The sequence below is a fragment of the Emys orbicularis genome, chromosome 19, assembly GCF_028017835.1.
Source record: "Emys orbicularis isolate rEmyOrb1 chromosome 19, rEmyOrb1.hap1, whole genome shotgun sequence".
Taxonomy (NCBI): Eukaryota; Metazoa; Chordata; order Testudines; family Emydidae; genus Emys; species Emys orbicularis.
The window spans coordinates 14,410,634-14,427,828 of NC_088701.1; the positions used below are offsets into that span (position 1 = coordinate 14,410,634).

Sequence of the window (17,195 nt, forward strand, 5' to 3'; positions counted from 1 at the left end):
CTACCCCTCTGATACTTGGCACCATGCAAGGCACTGAATTTAGCTGTATGAAGTGGAAATCCACAAACTTCATGAAAAAACTCGCACAAATACAGAGTATGGTGAGAGATTGTGCCACACACTCAAAGAAACTGAGGAACCACCTGATCAGCATCAGTTATTGGGAGTGGCTCACATCCACCCTGATTGACTTAGCCTTCTCAACACCGGTCTTTAAGGTGCCACCGGACTCCTCACTGGATTTATGGCTTATTACAACAATCTGTAACCCACTAACATTTCCCCCCGCTCCCAGCTGCCTTCCGAGAGGTTTTAACAAGTCACTTCACCTTGAATGGTCCTTTAGTATAAGTAGTTAGCACATATTCTAAACAATCTGTTCCACCTTGTGTTTAGCTGTGATGCTCTGAGTACCTTGCCCAGCCCTGAAGAAGAGCTCTTTGTGGTTCCAAAGCTTGCCTCTCTCACCAACTGACATTGGTCCACTAAAAGATCTCGCCTCCCCTCCCCTGTTTCTCTCACATCCTGGGACGGACACTGCTACACCAACACTGCAAACATCTCATGAGTTGTCAGCCTTGTCAGTCTCTTGCAAACAAGTCTATATCCTGCTCCAACCCTCTGTGCCAGGCCCCAGCCCTGTCAATTGCAAGCTGAACTGTTGTGCAGGTATAAAACTTCTCTAGCCTGTTACTGAGGGCCTGAGCATGTAGCCATTTAGGGTGTTGGCAGTGCTCCCAAATCCCAAGAGAGAACCCCTTCCAACAGACCAGCTAGCACCCCTGGCATTGTGGTTCCTCTACATGCCCATGCCCATGCCCCTTATAACTCGGGAGGGCAGCAGGAGCAGGGCTAGCACAGTGGGCATTCATAAGAATGGCCATACTGGGTCAGACCAATGGTCCATCTAGTCCAGTATCTGGTCTTCTGACTGTGGTCAGCGCCAGCTGCTTCAGAGGGAATGAACAGAACAGGGCAACTTTCAAGTGGTCCACTCCCAGCTTCTAGCAGTTAGAGGCTTAGGATGCCCAGAGCATGGAGTTGCATCTTCCTTCTGAAACACAGCTCAGGAGAACTGTGGAACAGGATCTGTTCCAAGTAAGTGGGCTGGGGAGAGAGCAGGGCCAATGGCCTCTAGTTCATGTTATCTATGGGTGTAAAGTCGTGGTGTGTTAAACCTGTCCAGAAGCCTTTCATTGTGCATTCACACTAAGCTTTTCCTCCTCAGACGCAGATGAGTCTGGTGCTACTTCTCCTTTTGTTCTTGGCTCCAAGACAAATCACACCTTAAGCACAAGTCAAAGGTAAGAGCTAACTCTCCTCTCACGTCTTCTCAGATCAGGCTGGGTCCCTCACTGGCGTGAATGTCCCAGCTCTACTAGTGACAAGAGCTATGGCACTGGCAGTGCTGCTAACTGGGATAACTTTATTGCAAGTCTCATGATCCTTGGTGGCTTTTTTTTTTTTTTTTTTTTGTAAAGCCCCAGCGGCTGGGAAGCTGAGTGATTTACAACAAGTGTCTAGCCCTGCTGGTTGAGAGGAAAGGTTGAAAACATGGACTGTGTAAGCCTAAATGCTCAGTAACCAGCAGGCAAAAAGAAACCAACTCCTAGGATTTCATGGGGTTTTGAGGCCTGACTTTTAGGCTGGTTTGTGTTTACCACTTGGGGCTGGCCACACTGTCTGGCCAGCTGGGCTCTTGCCCCTCTAACAGCTCTGTGCACTCCTGCAATAGTCACTCGTGGATACTGCCGTTCTAGGTGGGTGACCAGAAATCTAACGGAACTTCCCTAGAAACATCCCTGCAATACCCAAGGCTGTAATGGGCCTGCTTCTGCTCATGTTACACCCATGCAATCTGCAGCCCTTAGTCAGGCTGTGCAGGTGTAACTGAGGTCAGAACTGGGCCAGTACATGGTTCTGCTGGGCATAAATGGAGCCACCAAGAGAACTGCTTGGAGACTCCTGCCTGAGTTTGCAGGGGTGGGAAAGAACTGATGTGCCCAGGTCTCACAGATAATGTGTCAAGTATCAGAGGGGTAGCCGTGTTAGTCTGAATCTGTAAAAAGCAACAGAGGGTCCTGTGGCACCTTTAAGACTAACAGAAGTATTGGGAGCATAAGCTTTCGTGGGTAAGAACCTCACTTCTTCAGAGAGCTCATGATCCAGACGCTGTGGGCACGTTCTACACAAACCCTCCTGGCCAGGAGTAAAATCCATGCAGGTGTCTGAACAGCTGCTGTTTGCCAAGGTGGGAGGGGGCCATCGTTCACCTGGGCTGAAGGTCCAAGCTCACATGTGGGCTGCATTGGGAAGGTACATGGCAGCTTACAATCAAGGCATTGCCCCTGCTCCTGGGACAAGACTTACTTGTTACCAGGGGTATTGTGGGGAAACAATCCAGCGCACGCTGACATGGAACGGGATAGAGAGACCCTGCCAGGACTCCCTAAGGGAAAGTCCAGCTGGCAGAAGGGGGAACCCTCAAGCGCACACAGGTGGCAGATCCAAGGGAATGCCATGGGGTCCTATTTAGAACTGGCCTTTCAGAGCTGGATAACCTAGACTAAGGTGCATGTGGCAGTAGGGATGGGGCTTATGGAGGCAGGGTCCCGTGATGCAGGCATGTCCTATGCAGAAAGTATGTGGGAGCTGTCTGCAGGGACTATCTGGCAGCATGGCCCATGTCAGGCTAACTCCTCATCCTGGTGTATGTGTACTAACTCCTCTCCATTTCTGTCTCATTGTCCAGTCTTGGTGAGAGAGGCCAGGATGGAAACCAGCAAATGCAGGCCGTGAGCACCTCAGCAGCAGCGTGGACTCCAAAGGGTCACTCCTGGAGAAATGGTATGAGGCCAGGACACCATGGGAGTGGGACTAAACTGTTATAACTGTCTGGGAGGTGGGGAAGGGTCATGACATAACATCCAGTTTATCACAAGACCCTGTATGTCCCTGCTGTACTGGGTCAGCCCTGAGTCTTACTGTCCTCATATCTTGGGCATGTCTTGTACTCGAGGACATTTGCTGTCCGGTCTCTGAAGGGACTAGTTACTAAGGTACTTGCTCAAGGCACACTGCTTTCATGAGCAGAACAATCCCATGGAATGAGGGAGCAGTCGAACTAAGATCCCAAATGAGGGTGGACTCCAACAAAGCTGCTCCCTGCCCAAAGTGAATGTTACTGAACTAGTGTCACTTCCTGAAAGCATGGTGTCCTAGAGGACTTTCCTCCACTAGAAACAGGCTGATGTTGCTTTTCAGTCAGAAGCTCTCTGGGGCTATATAGTGCACACTAAAATAGTGCCCTCTTGTATAAGTAACATGTGACCCTAAGGCCTGGTCTGTGTACAGATCTTGTACTGGGGCAATTAGGTCAGTGAGGGGTGTGACTTTTTAGCACTGTAGTCCCCAGTACCACCCCTAGTGTGGATGTAGTTCTACATGTTTATATCAGTAGAGCTTATTTACCTTCTCGTATAGGAATAGCTATCCCAGGACTAGGACTCCGGTACCAGCATAACTGCCTCAACACTAGGGTGCATCACTTTAACTGTACTGGTATAGCCGGTGGCTCAACCCTTCGATTTGATGCCTTGGCTTCTGATTCTGAAAACATGGTCATCTTCTGTAACCTTGACATAACTCAATCATGGCATGTGACATGACAGCAGGATCTGCTGTTTATAAATGTAGTACCTTCCCCCACCTGTAGTTTGTCATCATTCCTGTCTCTCTCTCTGCAGGCTGTCTGTGAGGCTCCTGCTATGGGAAAGAGCAGCCTGGAGAAGAGTTGAAGCTTTTAAACTTGTAGATTTCCCCAATAGCCATTTTAGACATGTTCTTAGTGTCCAGACTGAGAAATAAAACCTCCATTTGTATCAACAGTGTGTTGCGTTCTCTGCTCCCAGAAGAGACCATGTCAATGGCCTGACAGGTGCCCAGTGCCACATTAACCCTTCTGAAAAGTGCATTTCCCATCTACTCTTCCTTCCCAACAGAGGTGGCTTGGATGGAATGAACCCTTCTTTGCCTTTGAGGAGCGATTAATAAGACTGGGACTTTTCAGCTTGGAAAAGAGACAACTAAGGGGGCATATGATAGAGGTCTATAAAATGATGACTGGTGAGGAGAAAGTGAATAAGGGAGTATTATTTACTCCTTCTCATAACACAAGAACTAAGGGTAACCAAGTGAAATTACTAGGCAGCAGGTTTAAAACAAACAAAAGGAAGTATTTCTTCACACAACGCATAGTCAACCTGTGGAACTCCTTGCCAGAGGATGTTGTGAAGGCCAAGACTATAACAGGGTTCAAAAGAACTAGATAAGTTCATGGAGGATAGTTCCACCAATGACTATTAGCCAGGCTGGGCAGGGATGGCATCCCTAGCTTTTGTTTGCCAGAAGCTGGAAATGGGCAACAGGGGGTGGATCGCTTGATTACCTGTTCTGTTCATTCCCTCTGGGACATATGGCATTGGCCACTCTCAGAAGACAGGATACTGGGATATTGGATCATTGGTCTGACCCAGTATGCCCGTTCTTATGCCTCTTAAGATCTAGTGGCCTCGTATAGCCTGACCTAGTTATCACAGGCCAGGAATTTCACTGTTACCCCCATATCCAGCCTAGTAACCTGTTTGACTAAAGCATCTTCCAAAAGGCCTCCAGCCTGGATTTGAAGACCTCCTCCCCTCCCCCCACGAGAAGGAGAACCCATCTCCTTCCCGTGGGAGTTTATTCCAAGGGGTAATCATCACCACTATGAAAAACGTGCCTTATTTCTAATTTGAATCTGTCTGTTTGCTTTCACCTTCAGCTACTGCTTCTTGCTCTAACTTTCTCCCCTAGACTGAAGAGCCCTTTAGATCCCAGTATCCGAGATCCCAAGGGAGGTATGCTGACACCTCTCAATTGTGTTGATAAGCTGAACAGCCTGAGCTCCCTGGGTCTCACTGCAAGGCATCTTCTCCAGCCCTTGAACCATTTCTGTAGCTCTTTTCTGCACCCTCCTCCATTTTTAACACTTATTTAAATTAGGGCTGTGGATTAATTGCAGTTAACTCACGATTAACTCAAAACAATTAATCATGATTAATCGCACTGTTAAACAATAGAATACCAATTGAAACTTATTAAATATTTTGCATGTTTTTCTACCCTTTCAAATATATCCATTTCAATTACAACACAATACAAAGTGTACAGCACTCACTCTATTATTTTTATTACAATATTTGCACTGTAAAAATGATGAAAAAATAGTATTTTTCAATTCACCTCATACAGGTACTGTACTGCAATCTCTTTATCATGAAAGTGCAACTTACAAATGTAATGGGTTTTTTGTTGCATAACTGCACTCAAAAACAAAACAATGAAAAACTTTAGACCCTACAAGTCCACTCAGTCCTACTGCTTGTTCAGCCAATCGCTCAGACAAACAAGTATGTTTACATTTGCAGAATATAATGCTGCCTGCTTCTCACTTTCAGGTGACATTGTAAACAAGAACAGGCATTCGCATGGCACTGTTGTAGCTGGCATGGCAAGATATTGGTGTTGGTCCTGCTTTGAGTAGGGGATTGGACTAGATGACCTCCTGAGGTCTCTTCCAACCCTAATATTCTATGATTCTATATTTACAGGCCAGATGCACTAAAGATTCATATGCCCCTTCACGCTTAGGCCATTGTTCCAGAGGACATGCCTCCATGCTGATGACGCTCGTGTGACGAAGTGGGGGGTTTTCTTGTTTTTTGTGGAGTTTTCAATGGTTTGCATGCGGAGGGGGTGGGACTCAGTTTCCCTGGGTGTTACTGGTTTAACAAGGTGAGGGGAGAGGGAGTTTGTTTTGCAGAGGACCGGAGAGAGGACTTGGGGACCCAACCGATGGCCTGGAGGATGGACACCCCAGCGACTGGTGACCTGACGACCCGGAGGCCCAGCTGAGGAGACGCAGCCGGTTCTGGCCAGTGGGCGGACAATGGGCTGCAGAGTGAGGACCCAGTGACCTAACCAGCCGGTTCCAGCCAGAGGACAGAAGCGAGGAGAGGAGGCCCTGGTTTACGACCCTGTTTACCTGGAGAGAAGACAATGGACAGAGGCGGGGCCTGGGGCCGGTGATCTCAGATGCCCAGCTGGGAGCAGGGGGGCTCTGGGCTGGAGAGGGGGAGCAGGCAGAGCCCACCTGGATGCAGAGAGACTGGGATGTGCTGGGCTGAGGGAGGCCAGGCCTGAGGCCTTGAGAGTTTCCTGTGCTGTGTTCAACTCTCAATAAATCCTCCTGTTTTATGCTGGCTGAGAGTCACTCCGGTCTAGAGAACAGGGTTGCATCAACCCCTTCGGGGGTGGAGGCCCCGGGGGTCCAGAGCGAGTGGACTCCCTGAGAGGGCCCACGGCAGAGACAGACATGCTAAGGCTCAGAGAGGTGTGGCTCCAGGAGGTGGAGGGGCCTGACCAGGGCTGGCTCTAGGTTTTTTGCCGCCCCAAGCAAAAAAAAATTTTGGCTGCCCCCCTGCCGCCCCAGCCCTGGGCTCTCACCCCCCCGCCACCCCAGCCCTGGGCTCACCCCCACCCAACCTGCACCCTCCTTCTGCCGCAGCCCCGGGTCACTGGTAACTCACTCCCAGGGCAGGTCATTCAGCAGGGATTTTAGATGTGCACAGAACACAGACAGGATTGGTTCCCATATGGTTACAGAACTGCAGTAAAGTGGAACAATTTTCAGCTTGTGTGATTGGAGGATATCTGGATGCATGTTATAAGACTGTCCTACATAAATGAAGAAAAGTTGAGGTGCCTTTATTATTCTTTTGTTCCACTCTTTCTTTCTATGGGGAATTTGCCAATGCAATATCACGGTCTTCCTTTTAAACAAACATACCAAAAAAAGGCAATGGCTGTTGAAAATAGCAATTCCAGTCCTAATAACCACTGGGAAGCCTTTCTTGCTCAATTTTATCCTACTTTTTCTACAGCAAGTTACAGTGGATCAGTATACTTCATTTCTCCGAAATCAAGTAACAGCCGCCAAAACTGGGCTTGAGCACTCCTGAATTTTGAGGTGTTCACATCTGGAAGGCAGGTGCGGGGGGGGGGGGGGGGCGCTGTGGCTCCGCAGGGGAGCACGGCAGCATGTATGCAGCAGCGTGTCTGGCGCTGCGCAAAGCCAGGCACGCAGGTTTGAGTGGCACGATAAGGGGGCTGGGGGGTTGGAGAAGGGTTAGGGGGTTCCGGGGGGGGGCAGTCAAGGGACAGGGAGCGGGGGGGTTGGATGGGGTGGAGGTTTTGGGGGGGGCAGTCAGGGACAGGGAGAAGGGGGGGTTAGATGGGTCAGGGGTTTGTCAGGGGACAGACAGCAGTTGGATAGGCATGGGAGTCCCAGGGGTTTGTCAGGGGACAGGCAGGGGGTGGGGTCCTAGGAGGGAAGTTGGTGGGAGTCTCAGGAGGGGGCAGTTGGGGACAAGGACCAGTGGGGCTTAGATAGGAGGTGGGATCCTGGGGGGGCAGTTGGGGCAGGGGTCCCGGGAAGGGGCGATCAGGGGACAGAGAGCAGGGGGGTTGGATGGGTTGAGGTTTCTGTGGGGGGCAGGTGGAGGGATTGGATGGTGGCAGGGTAGGGCTACCCTCCCTCCCCGTAGAGTGTCCTATTTTTTTGAATGTTGAAATATGGAATCCCTACTCACAGTGCAGGTCTCCATTCACTGCAGCATGAGGTCTCAGCTACCTCCCTACCTCCCCCTCTTTCCTGTTGGTAGTGGCCAAGGGAATGCTGGGAAATGTAGTTCTTTCCCCGCTCCAGGGCTGGCTCTATCTATAGGCAGGGAGCTAACCAAGGAACTTCAGCTCCCAGGGCCCCCTGTTGGTTCTCAGCTCCCATGCTGGATCCCTGGCGCCCCTGCAAATGGGCTGCCCCAAGCATGTGCTTGCTTTGCTGGTGCCTAGAGCTGCCCCTGGTCAGTTGCCCGTGGTTGTTGTTGCCCGGGGCCCCTGCTGGCCCCTGGGCCCAGCCTGGCCCCCCACCCAGGCAGCTCTTACAGGCTGCAAGCAGTCGAAGGGTGGCAGCTGGGAGCTGAAGAGCAGTCACAGCCCCAAGCAGCAGGAGGACTAGACGAGGCAGCACTGTGGCTGCCCACCTCATGGTACCAGCTAGCGCAGCAGCCGCCCCTCCCGCCTCTGGCTTCTGGCCTCTGACATGGGCAGGGGGCGGGGCCTCTGAGGGGAGGAGGCGGGGCTGACACTTCACTGAGGAGCACCAGGGGGTGGGGCCACAGAGAGTGGCAGGGACTTATGGCGAGAGGGGGACGCAGCTGCCACAATCTTCTATCTACTCTAGCTCAGCCCCCGCCCCCCACTGGGAAGGGGCTGGTGCTGCCCTGCTGGCCACAGCTTGTCACTTCTCTCTGGGAAACACTCTTTGTGTATTACCCCGACTGGCCACCAGGTGTCACTGCTGCTCCAGGGCCGATGCGCTCTGTGCCCAGAATATCCCCATCCCCCGTTTCTTCCAGTACTGCATCCCTACGGCAGTTCTCTGGCCCCCTGTAGGAAAAATTCCAGTAATAAATAATTGGTTGAAACTTAATTCTGTGTATTTGTTAATTGGTGGGAGTGGCCCTGTGGCTGCCAGCCCTCATGACTACGGGTAACAGGACATGCGTATCCTTGAAGTGTTTTCAGCATCAGGGCCAGAACATAAGAACGGCCAGACTGAGTCAGACCAAAGGTCCATCCAGCCCAGTGTCCTGTCTGCCGACAGTGGCCAATGCCAGGTGCCCCAGAGGGAATGAACCTAACAGGTAATGATCGAGTGATCTCTCTTCTGCCATCCATCTCCACCCTCTGACAAACAGAGGCTAGGGACACCATTCCTTACCCATCCTGGCTAAGAACCATTAATGGACCTCCATGAATTTTTATCTAGTTCTCTTTTAAACCCTAGTTTAAACCTTAGTCCTAGCCTTCACAACCTCCTCAGACAAGGAGTTCCACAGGTTGACTGTGCGCTGTGTGAAGAAGAACTTCCTTTTATTTGTTTTAAACCTGCTGCCCATTAATTTCATTTGGTGGCCCCTAGTTCTTATATTAGGGGAAACAAGTAAATAAATTTTCCTTATTCACTTTCTCCACACCACTCATGATTTTATATTTTATATACCTTTATCTTATCCCCTCTTAAGCTCCTCTTTTCCAAGCTGAAAAGTCCTAGCCTCTTTAATCTCTCCTCATATGAGATCTGTTCCAAACCCCTAATCATTTTAGTTGCCCTTCTCTGAACCTTTTCTAATGCCAGTATATCTTTTTTGAGATGAGGAGACCACATCTGTACGCAGTATTCAAGATGTGGGCATCCCATAAACTTCTGTAAGGGCAATAAGATATTCTCCGTCTTATTCTTTATCCCTTTTTTAATGATTCCTAACATCCTGTTTGCTTTTTTGCCTGCCGCTGCACTCTGCGTGGACGTCTTCAGAGAACTATCCACGATGACTCCAAGAGTGTTGGCAACAATGATCTCTACATTCCCAGTTCATATTAATAATGTCACAGCAGCCTACAGAGAAGTCTCGTCCGTTTCTCCCTTGCCGCTTTGGCGGATTGAGAATTAAGCCCGAGCCCCCAGCATGGCTAGGTCGGGGTTGTTCTGGGCTCTGTGGGGGGAGGGTTCAACTGGGAGAAGGAGCAGACTAGGGGAGTTTGTCTCTGATATATAAGGGCTTTGTCAGCAGGAAGCTGTAGGTCACATGCTGGGGGTGACAGTGGGGTTTGAGCTGGGGCAGCAGCAGCAGGGGAGCAACGTGTGTGTGTGTGCATGGGGGGGGGGTGTCACTTGGTAAAAATGAACCTGCCAAGCCTCTCCCTCTGCTGCAACAAAGGCCTCATTTATCTCCTAAACTCCCCGCCATGAAAATCTCCACCTCTCCCCCGTGCTGAGAGACCCCCTCACTCCCATGGAGATTTGTAATTGTTCTAACTCTTCCTTGGCCTTGTCCAAACAATTTCCCCAGAAAAATTATCAAGGACATTTCAAATGAGAAAAACAAAACAAAACAAAACAAATGAAAACCAGAGAAAACCCCCACCCCACACAGTTTGGGTCTGAATTTTTCTACTGAAATTTGGAGATAATAAAACTCATCACTCTGTTGGCCAGAAACCAAAGCTAGACCTCCCCCGTTGTATCTCTGACTTCTGCTCCCAAACCAACTCCTCTTGGGAGACATTTCTCTGCACAATACTGTGGCTATTCCAATTATTGACTCCAGGAAACATTTTCCTTAGCCTGGCTCCATGTGTCACTGGTTTCTCTAGCAAAGGTCAGTCCCTGGCCCCAGGGCCGGTGCTACCATTAAGGCAAACTAGGCGGTTGCCTAGGGCGCCAAGATTTGGGGGCACCAAAAAGCGGTGCCCCCAATTTTTTTTTACAGCGTTCCTGGGCTGGGCTGCCGGCGGCGCTCTGACACGTGCGGCTCAGACTACCTCTCCCAGCGCAGCGGCTGCTCCACTTCTCCCACCTCCCAGGCTTGCGGCGCCAATCAGCTGTTTGGCACTGCAAGCCTGGGAGGGGAGGAGAATTAGAGCAGGGGCGGCGTGCTCGGGGAGGAGGCGGAGCAGAGGTGAGCTGGGGTGGGGAGCTGCCGCACGGCTCCTGGGGGAGGGAAGCTGCCGCGGGGGGGCGCCTTAGGGCAGGGGGGGGAGCTGCCACGGGGGGGCACCTCAGGGCGGGGTGGGGGGCAGGGAGCTGCCGCAGGGCTGGTGGGGGGTCGCAAGGAGGAAGTTTCGCCTAGGGCACAAAACTTCCTTGCACCGGCCCTGCGGTCCAGACATCCTCATTCACATCAAGCTTCCAGTTCAGAATCATTTCCCATTCCCGCTCTGTGGGAGGGGAGACTTTTCAAAGCGCTCTCTGTGCGACTGCACATGGCTAAGCAAAGAGAACAAACCCCAAATCCCCCCTGTGCTTTGGGAGCCAGGTTTGCTGTGTGAATTCTGGATTTCAGATGACTTCAAGCCTGGGCATTGTGATTATTTACCAGTTTCTGTGGCATTAGTGTAGTGTTATGCTCTCAGCTGTGATGGCCGAGTGGTTAGAGAGGTGACTGCAAAAGCCATTTAGGTTGCTTAACCCCACCCAACCTCACCGGCCACCGCCAATGCCAAGAGTGAGCCGGGGAGACCTCACCCACCCACAAGGGGGAAGGGACCTATTAACCCCTCCCCCCCGCTGGTCCTCTTTCGCTGAACCCCGAACCTACCCAACCTAACTGAATCCCACCACGTGAGGGTCGCCCCATCACCATTACCCAGCCCACCTACTCGTACCCATGACTATTTGTACCCCCTATGCGGATGATTGACCCTCACCGCTTACCAACTGTGTCTTGATCTCGCCCACCGCTTACCCCCCCCATTGGAGACATCACAGTCTGTATGTATTATGTGTGCTGCCAACCCTGACATAACAACATCCCCCCCATACTCTGTATGTTCCCCCAATGACCGACAACTGACTCTTCAAATCTTTTGTACCGTTTATTTCTAAATATTCTCTAATAAAATATGCTTCTGTGTCACTGCTTTGAATAATATGTTGGTCAGTATGATACATTATTTTGTAATAGGGTATCATGGTACTTGTGAAATGTGCAGTCCATAGTTTTCCACATTTCTCCCTGGCTGTGTGTATACAGGAGCTTATAAAGGATTTATTGTCCTCTAAGAGCTGAGTCCTCTTGCCAGTACAAAGCCTAGATAAACAAGCTTTGTTAAAGGGAGTTTCTGTGGTGGGGATGAAATCCTTCCCCACTCAGGGTGTGGGGCTACACCTTAGCCAGTATTGCAGTTCCCTGGGCATGGGAATGGGGAAAACCAGTTATGTATTCACTGGCCTCACACCATGCTAACCTTCTGCATTAGAGTGAATGGAGCATCATCAAAGCTCAGCATTCCCGCATGCAGCAGTTGTGGATTCCTTATACAAGCTCTCCATATCCTGTAGCACAACCACACAGGTTCCATGCACAGTCATTGGAGGTTTTTGCCCTATGTAACTAAGATGCACTGTAAAAATGATATCTGAACTGTCCTTGTTGGTTGCAATAGTATCCCCAGAAGGGAGGGAGGGACTGGGAGATATCCTTATTAGGGGATAATCATTGCAGTTAGTGGAGGAATGGTGTGATCTGTTGGCTTACAAGCAGCAAATCTACTTTGGTATCTTCTTGGCTCCCCCAATTTATCTGAACAGGTGAGGGTGAGGAGAAAAGTTGTAGTCCAATAAAATCCTATTCTGAAGGGTGTGAGGGTCAGATTTTACCCTCACATAAGTGTGGCATTTTTAACAGAATTGTGAGGGCAGAATTTGTCTCTTCTCTTTGCGTGGGGAGGTTTAGGACAAATTGTTGTCCTTCCTAGCAGGTTTGGTCAGCTGCCTAATTTGAATATCAGTTGGAGAGTGGCTTGACTGTCCAAGCTTCAGACTTGAAATGCTTAGAGTCCCTGGAACCACAATCTTAAAATATTGATGACTTTAACACAACCCTTTATTCTTCCAAGGTAGATAAAAAGGGTTCCTTGCATCTTAAAAACTGAGGATCTGCCTGTGCTGTGTACTATGACCTCTGTCTTAAAAGTATATATCAAATTTTCCATGGTGTGCTATGCCCCGGCCTGCCCACAGAGTAAGGGGGTAGTTTTTTGTCATCTGACTATGGGCCCAATCCTCATTTTGAACAACCCCTGAGCATAATGAAAGATCTGAACTCCCATTAAAGTCAGTGACATTTGAGGGTGCTCTACGCCTAACAGGATCAGACCTTGTATGCTGAAAATGAGAATGTGCTGCGTAATCAATTTGCATATCGTGAATCCATAATACAGATACTTAAGGTGAAATCCTATCTCCATTGCAGTCAATGGCAAAACTCCCATTGTCTTCAACGAGGCTGGGAATTTCACCTTAGAAAGCAAGTTATATGCTCTTCTAGGCCCTGATTCAGGAAAGCATCCTTATTCAGGAAGTGCTCTTAAGCACATGCTTAACTTCTACTGAAGTCAGTGGAACTTAAAGTAAATGCTTAAGCCCTTTCCTGAATTGGGGTCCTAGACTCAGAGAGTTCCTGGGGATGTTGAGAACAGAAAAATGCCAATAGGGTTTAATCCACATTGTGGACGCACAATCTGAAAAATGTTATAAGAATCAGAAGCATGCCCATGTGTGTGCAAGCACACACCCCACACATCCAATTTTTAATTAATTTGTACTTCTTACACTTGCAAACAACAGCAGTTTGGTTTCCTTTTCTTTTCAAAAATTGTTGCAAAGAAATAGTGGTCCTTGTCTCATCTCCTCCTGAATCTCCCTTTACCCTGTTTCGGTCTGAAGACTTTGTATTTTTCCTTTCCTAGAAACAAGGCCTAAAAAGAAAAATCAGAATTTTTTATTAGAACTGCTTATAGACATTCAAGGTAGCACTAGGAGTGTGCAATGCAATCCTCATATGCACTTCTCCTGTGTTCTCATATGTGCAATCCTGCAGCATGAACACTGTACACTGCAAAGTTAACTTCGATTCAATTACAAAAAAGTTTTTTTAGCCAAAGAATTCAGCTGCATGTCTCACTCCAGGGAGAGTGAAAACACTTTGGTTCTGATTCCTCTGGGGGATATGATGGTCCAGTTCACATTCAGGTCTTACTAATTTTTGATCTTCACTGTACATATTATTAGTTGAAAATCCCACATTTCATTCAACATTTCCATGTTACATCCTGAGAACTGAAGACATTTTCACTCCCCTGGAGGGAGAAAACCTTGCTCAATTCTGTCCCCCAAGCCAACCCTTGCAATGTCTCTTTTGACAGGGAGCACTAGTGAACATGTGAATTTCTCATTCCCTGTGTTTTTGGATTATTTTTCAAATGAAGTAGGTGCAGGGTATGGCAGAGCTTGGGCGGGGGGATGAAGAATACTTGGAGATAACTGAATGCTGCCTTGATAATCTTTTGCGAGCTTTTGAATTCCCTGAGAGAGAAAGAGTGATGCTGTTTTTTTCTACTGTACTTTCATCTGTCTATAATAGTTTTGCTTTAGTAAATTAATACATATCTGCTATTGATTTTATTTTACTTTCCCATTATTAATTGGATTCCAGTTTTGATAAGCAGGATATAACCAGGATTAGGAACAGGATGATAAACATTTAACAAAGGCCGTCATTTTCCAGTATGTCTTCTCTGTGTATTTAATAAAGTAATTATTTATGCCTCCCAGCTTCTCTTCCATTGGAGCTCTGGTTGTTATAATGTTAGCTCAGCATTTAACAAAAAATCTGGAAATTTCTTTTACTTTTAGTGACCTAGATAGTGGCATTTTCAAAGTAGTGCAAAATGCAATGCTATTTTATATTTATTGCTATTGAATTTACAATTTCTCTGTTCCTTTTCTTCATCTCAATAAAGTTTATGCAAATAACATTATAATTTATAATAAAACTAACATTTGTTAATCTCAGTTCAAATAGTGGATTTGTACTGCACTAGATTTCCAAACCCTTTTGTTGAATTGGAGTAGGGGATAGTTTGTAATGCTTCCATTATTGTACCAGTCTGCTAATCTTGATTTGTCATTTTTGATTACACACCCTATTTTTCAGTGTTCACCGTTAAGTATATTCAAACCCCATTATACTCACAGTTGCCATGCACATTTTTTGTTTCTTTTTACAGATGTGTCTATAACTAGTTCCAAGCCACGAGCCTGAAGCTACAACACTTACTACAGTGTTGGCTTCAGTGGGAAACCCAGTGTGTGGCTAAATTAATTACTTATATGAGTAAGAGTTTTTAGTCCTTGACCTCAGGGGGGGAAAAGTTAGATCTTGATCTGATTAAGGTCAGTATTAAGTATCTGATTAAGGTCTTGCTGATTTAGATTTAAATTCATCCAAATGGCTGAGATTCTTGCAGAATTGAAAGGGTCATTAATCATGTATTTGGCATTATCAGAAACCGTTCTGAAAGACAAGATGCTGTTTCAAGACAGTTCACCTATGTGCATCTAAAGTGAATCACACCTAGGTATTTTAGCCCAATCTGTTTTATGTTCCTTTTAAAACCTCACCTCACTTGTGTGTAAATTTTCTTATCACCAGCACTGGAACCTTGTAGAATTTGCCCTTACCAGACTTTAGTGACCTTGGGCTAGACTGGGACTTGGATTAAATATCCATGCAGGGAAATAAGGAGTAACACCCGCTTTACGCCTCCATTCGGGCAATTAGACCTTGGCTCTGAGCCTGAAGGAATAAGCAGGTGCTGCATGCTCACTTATTCCCTCCAGAGTAAGTGGCTGGGGATTTGGCCGAGTTTTGCAGCATAACTGAGTAGGCAAAGCAAGGAGAAATCAGGGGAGGAATTGTGATTTAGAAAGGTGTATGTGTGGCACAATGCCTCCCGTGGTTACTCCTGGGGTGGTGCAGCTTTAGTAGTGCCCTTTCTCAGATCCGTGGCTAGAGTCACAATCTAGCCCTTTCCTGCTTTGAAGTTTTTCTTTTAATATTGTCATAAATGTCTGTTCTCTAATCTTCAAGGAAGCCCAGAATTCTGCCGTCAGACTGCTTTTTCACTCTTAGAAGTGTACCTCTCATAACATCACCCCATCCTTTGTTACCTTTGCTATCTTTTAATCTACAAAGAACTGTCCAGAAATCTATTCCTAGTTTTCAAAACTCCCTGTGGACTTACTCCATCCTGCCTCTTTGACCTCAGCTCACTCCCACACCCACCCATTCATTCTATTCCTCATAGCATCACCTCCTCACTGTCCCTCTACTGAGACATGATTGGGAGTCATTCTTTCCTCTGCAATTCTCCATCAGCCTGGAATTTTCTCTTCCTCACTCTAAACTTGTGACTCCCTCTTTACCCTTTCATTCTTGTCTTAAGCCCTTCTCTGCCCCTCTGACTTAACAGTGAATTTCTCTGTAATGTGTTTTTGGTAGCTTTTCATAAAGGAGTGCTGTTGAAAGCTGGTTTGCATTGTAACAAGTGGTCCCTAAACACTTTGATATTGCATAGCATGGTGGAAAGATAATAAAATACTGGCCCTGGACACAAAGGATGCCGTGACAGACCGAGCTCATAATAGCCTTATTTGCATTGGTTTATATAGAGTGTACTAACTTTAGAGCTAATTTTTTGTAAATGATACAAAAAATTGCACTAAGGGATTATTACAAATGTTGGTTAAATAATTAATTCCAGAGGAAACCTGGTTCCAGGAGGCTGCTTAGGGTCTTTGCTGTTTTGGTTTATGATTAGCAATGTCCTGGTTGAGAAGTTCTCAATTTCCAATGAGAATCTTCATCCTACTTGGCAGTTGGTTGTTGACCAGCATTGAAGAATGAGGGGAGGCTATTGGGTCTCAGCTGGGTTAGGAGTATAGAAACCTTACAGATGCTGCTTCAGCTGACTCAATGTACTTAGTAGCTGCCTTGCGGGAGTGAAAGACTGATATTCATACATTACAGTGAGGATCTGGGACAAGAGTTAGGATGTGATCTATTGCCATAAGGTAGACTTAAGCATCGGGAGCCATTCTGCCACAGTAACAGCAAAGAAAAACTACAGATCAGTTGATCTTTTCCAATTGAGTCATTGGTTCAAAGAGGAAATATTCATTTAATCTGGCCTCCTATGATAGCACCTGATCCAAAGCCTTTTGTAGCCAAAGTTAGCCTTTCAATTGACTTGACTGAATGGGCTCCTTCTTTATTTACCATAGCTCAGTGCTCCTGGTGGAATAGGTCTTTCACTGGCTTGATTAATAGATTCATAGATTCTCAAGACAGAAGGTACCACTTGGTGTTCATCTAGTCAGACCTCCTGATCGATGTGCTATTGGGTTAACCGTCTCTCAGTAACCTACCAAATATTCTTTTTGATAATAATGAATAGAGGAAAACAGACAAAGCAAGAAGAGTAGCTAAAGATTTTTGCACTGTAGGAACATTGTTGGTTTGAGCAAAATTTTTGACAAGGGCTGCAGCGGCATCGGAGTGGAAAGATTAGAACATACCACCAATAAAGCACCGTTTATCTTACTGAGACAAAGCATAGAGTAACACTTTTTTTTTTTGTAGGTGCCAGAAAAAAATTCTGTAGTGTTAAACACTTCAAAGAAAATACAA

At 47.3% G+C, this 17,195-nt stretch overlaps 1 protein-coding gene and 1 pseudogene across 1 annotated transcript in view; one reads left to right on the plus strand and one right to left on the minus strand.

The window, feature by feature from the left end:
- The window catches only part of LOC135891996 (patatin-like phospholipase domain-containing protein 6), a 536,125-nt pseudogene that overhangs the window by 463,050 nt on the left and 55,880 nt on the right, over nucleotides 1–17,195 (minus strand).
- Nucleotides 1–17,195, plus strand: part of LOC135891919 (gametocyte-specific factor 1-like) — a 65,360-nt gene that overhangs the window by 8,223 nt on the left and 39,942 nt on the right. Inside the window, exons 4-5 of the mRNA XM_065419605.1 lie at nucleotides 1,229–1,304; nucleotides 2,753–2,847. Coding sequence (XP_065275677.1) covers nucleotides 1,229–1,304; nucleotides 2,753–2,847 — 171 coding nt within the window. The remainder of the gene's footprint in view (nucleotides 1–1,228; nucleotides 1,305–2,752; nucleotides 2,848–17,195) is intronic.